This window comes from Hordeum vulgare, chromosome 7H, assembly GCF_904849725.1.
Source record: "Hordeum vulgare subsp. vulgare chromosome 7H, MorexV3_pseudomolecules_assembly, whole genome shotgun sequence".
In the NCBI taxonomy this organism is placed as follows: domain Eukaryota; kingdom Viridiplantae; phylum Streptophyta; class Magnoliopsida; order Poales; family Poaceae; genus Hordeum; species Hordeum vulgare.
In genome coordinates this window covers 111324627-111328750 of record NC_058524.1, presented here as the reverse complement: position 1 = coordinate 111328750, position 4124 = coordinate 111324627, and the positions used below count along the sequence as shown (strand labels likewise).

Below are 4124 nucleotides of genomic sequence, written 5' to 3'. Positions count from 1 at the left end.
GCACGATCCTATTCTAGTGATCAGACAGGGCATGGGTAAGCCGTCGCCTTAAACTCAGGGTCAGGGAACACCAATCAGCAACAAAACAGGCAGCCGTGCACTCTCGATTGTTACAAATATAAAATAGTAGAACAGGATAATCACTCTGTTCCAGTTGCTGCTTTGAGATCTCTATATGTTTCAACGGGCTACAAAATAAGGACCGCTCCGGCAGTCGCCATTCTACCATGCCCACAACGTTGTAGACCGACCGACGCCCCGCAGCCTCCGCCATCGGCCCCACGCATTTCGCGCGGCTCCAGCCACCACTTGCGTCGTCCGCACGGCAGGCCACCGACACTGTTGCCAGTACGAGGCAGGACAATTGATCTTGGCGTGCGGGTTAAGACTCAAGACGACACGAGACACCATCAACCTGCTGTCACCGGAATGATCCCTTCTTGTAGTCCTTCCAAGTTAACTTCTGAATCCTGCATGAAAAACTTGTTCCACTTGCCACTTGACAAGCATGCCTTTCAGATTATAAATTAGCATTGCTATTGCGGTCATTGAAGATCTTCCTGTATAGATTTTGAATCAAAGACAAGCATTTCGTTCCGCCTCCGTGCATACCAGTAAAAAATACGACCAAATGGTGGGATTCATGCATATTCAATGAAACTACAAAAGAAAGTTCGAAACTGTCAGAAAAGTTCAGAGTTTAATGGTCAACAAGCAAAATTCAGAGATGACAGAAAATCAAGGCACAATTACACAAAACTATGGAGCCAAAATACAACTATTTAGATCAAGCCACTGTTGAAAAAGATAACATACGAGTAGTTCAGTAAGTCATGAATATAAACAGTGCAGAATTTAGAGACCACTTACATACTGTAAATTCACTTAGCAACAAGACAGACAGATTGCACTTAGATTTCAAGGAAAAATATGATTACTCCACACTGTAAATCATGAACATTGACACGGTAATAAGTGTTTACGCAGAAGAGTAAATGTTAAGAAGTGTTGATCCACAGTTTTAGTTTGCATGAACAAGTGGTACAGGGTAGCATCAATATGCAACATTCAAATAAGAAGATGCATGCTAGAGATAATTCCAATAGTCGAACTAAGAACAAGAAACCATCAAGCCAAAACCGAACAGAACAATAGGTACAACTGACCACAATGGAACTGCCCGTACACAAGATGGTCTAAACTTGTACTCCCTCCGTTCCTAAATATAAGTCTTTTAAGATATTTCACTAGGAGTCTACATACGAAGCAAAATGATTGAATCTACACTCTAAAGTATGTCTATATACATCCGTATGTAGTCCACTAATGAAACCTCTTTAAAGACTTATATTTAGGAACGGAGGGAGTAGCAATTATGTGTGCTTACCTGACCTGAATTATGCATTTGAGGAGTCTAAATAAGCTAATCTACCGAGAGCTCTAGACCAATGGGACGAAGAGCCCAAACACAAACTCCATTCACTGCAGCATTCCTGAAACCAGTCACGGTTCAGACATAGACATGCGCCAGTCGCTGCGTTGAGGTCTGTATATGTTTCAATTTGCAAAGTTACAAAATAATTTAGCATCTCCCTGAAGGATCTGGCTTTAGTTGATGATAAAAGACATGACTTCAGCGATGCAAAATAGACAGAACAACTTTTTTTTGGGGCCACAACCTGAATTTGCTCTGCAACTTATGAACTTGAAGTTGTTCTGTAGATTATCACGAGCAGTGAAACAGTTTTGATTTTACAAACATAGTTACTGCTTGTATGCGGCTGGCCATATCATAACTGCATCATGCTTGCTTATCTGAGACTAATATACAAAAAGATAAGAGCAGTTTTAACATGGTCCATCACAGGAAACAGAGCAGAAGAAGTACAGTGCAAGAGCGAATGCAAGGGTCGGAAAATCCGTCACGGGAGAAAGAAGAACAACAGTTTTAGTAGCTTGCATGAACAAGTGGAGCAAATTGCTCAGAGGTACATCCGTGGCGATCGTACAAGACGAACTAATATATCAGCCAGTGAATATCCTCGTATACACTTTGCATACAATTTCAACGTCGGATTTAATGGACACTTGCAGACAAGAATAAGTTGCTGTGCCCTCGAGTGTGAAGATTGACCGTGGCATTGTATCTCTTCTAGTTCTCGAGCGCCTCTTCGGCCTTCCACGCTGCTTCAAATGGATCGAAGAAGCTTGGCGGCGATTTGAACAAGTGGCCTTGTCCCTGAAGCGATGGAGCGTCAAGATCTGACGCGGCATTGTACCTCTTCTCCTTGTCAGCATCATGGAAGGCAGGGTTGTCCATGGCCCGATCCTCTGGTATCTGCATTGGGTGAGGGTAATCGGACTGCAGAATGTCCTCCAGCATGCCTTGGTCCAAGCAATCCAGGTAGAGAGGTTCCTGTTGGTCCATCTCCACGCCAGTGTTGGCTCCAGTGACAGGCTCAACTTCAATTGGGTCGGCTTCCATCATTCTCATTAGTTCTTCAAGATCAAAGTCATCTTCCTCTCCATCCAGCAAACTGGAAATAGGCTCCAATGTCTCAAAGACATCCTCTTCAGATGTGCTTCTTGCAATGCTTGAGCCAGCCTCAGGAACAGTCTGTTGTTGGCTGTAATGCTGATTCTGCGAGGAAGAAGCAACGTCGGAGTGGTCGGATGTTGTAGTGGACTCGCATGATACTTCGATTGCCGCTGGTACAGCCACAGCAGGTACCTGTGCATCCTGAACAGGGAAGTTGGTACGAGCCAGCGGGCAATGCATTGCTCTGGCTGCCTCATCATACATCAAGAACGACGGTGTGGCAGGTGCCGGGACGGGGAAGGCAACTCGCACCCTCTTGTTGGGGCGCGGGGGATGAGGATCGGCGGCGGCAGCTGGCGCTGGCCTCTTCTGTGCGTGCGCGCTCGCAGTCACGGCCTCTGGCTGCGGTTCTTGATGCTTGTATGCCGCCGATTCTTGGCGAGCCGCGTCAGGAGCATGCTGAGCCAAGTGCATCTTGCAGAACACCTTCACCCCCTCGGCGACAGTGGCCTGCGGCAGCAGGCATCGGTACTCCTCCATGACCCAGCCGGTCGACTTGCCTTTCTTCTTGAACGACAGGTTCTTGAGCTCGCCGACCTTGAGTCCGGCGTGGCTAATCTCCGTGGTCTTCTGGATGGTCCAGGTGCCGCCGCCGGCGCTGCGCACGCTCTGGAGCTTGCTTCCGTTCTTGCTCTTGCACGTCGTGAAGAAGAAGCGGTCGCCGCTGCTCGCGGCCTGCGGCACGGGCGCGAACTGGGCGGCGAGATCCTTGGGCTCGTAGTCGTAGATGTAGATGTGGTGGATGAGCTTCTCGGTGCCATGCAGCGTCTCGCCGGAGAGGAGGCGTGGCAAGTAGTACGTGACGGCCTCCATTTCCGTAGGATTCAGGCGGTAGTGCTGGAAGATGCCATCGACGTCGAGGCCTTCCATCCCTGCAGGCGGCTGCGCGATCTGCTGCTAGGGTTGTAGCTAGGATGGGGATGATGTCGATTGAGGGCGGCGTCGGGATAGAAAGGTGGCGTGGACGCGAGGATGTACTGATATTTATAGACGATGGACTATAAAGCAGGCGATGGAGGATGGTTTCCATTTTCTGAATCCGATTCGGTCCTGAATTCCCCGTGGGTTTTCTGAAACTTGCCGCTCCCGTCGCTTTAATTTTCTAAAAATTTCCATTTGTTTAAAATTGAAACGAGTTTTGGGAGCCTAACTCGTCCTCATTTTGCTCAGTTTATATAGAAAACCTGACTGGACTTCACGAATCGCAACAACATCACCAAGCTTGGAAGTACCAGTGACTAGTGAGCAGGGGCGGACCCAGAAATTTTATGGACTGGGGGCAAATAATCAGAATAGGGGCACTTATATTGTACAAATTTACACAATTTCAAAAATATCTTGTAAAATATAAGCTACTTTTACTGAAATTTCAAAAATTGAGTGGGGGCCTGGGCACCCACTCAGCCCTACGTAGGTCCGCCCCTGCTAGTGAGTAGTACTCCCTCTGTTCCTAAATACGGGGAGAACTAGTCCAACAACAACTATTATGATACAGAGCGAGTAGAAGGGTGCGTACACGAGGAGG

The 4124-nt window shown here is 47.5% G+C and overlaps 1 protein-coding gene across 1 annotated transcript; it reads right to left on the bottom strand.

The window, feature by feature from the left end:
• Positions 1–1312: 1312 nt before the first annotated feature.
• LOC123410738 lies at positions 1313–3469 on the bottom strand. Its single transcript, XM_045103682.1, has one exon. The coding sequence runs from the start codon at positions 3467–3469 to the stop codon at positions 2153–2155; it is 1317 nt and encodes a 438-aa protein (XP_044959617.1). The 3' UTR covers positions 1313–2152.
• Positions 3470–4124: the final 655 nt, after the last annotated feature.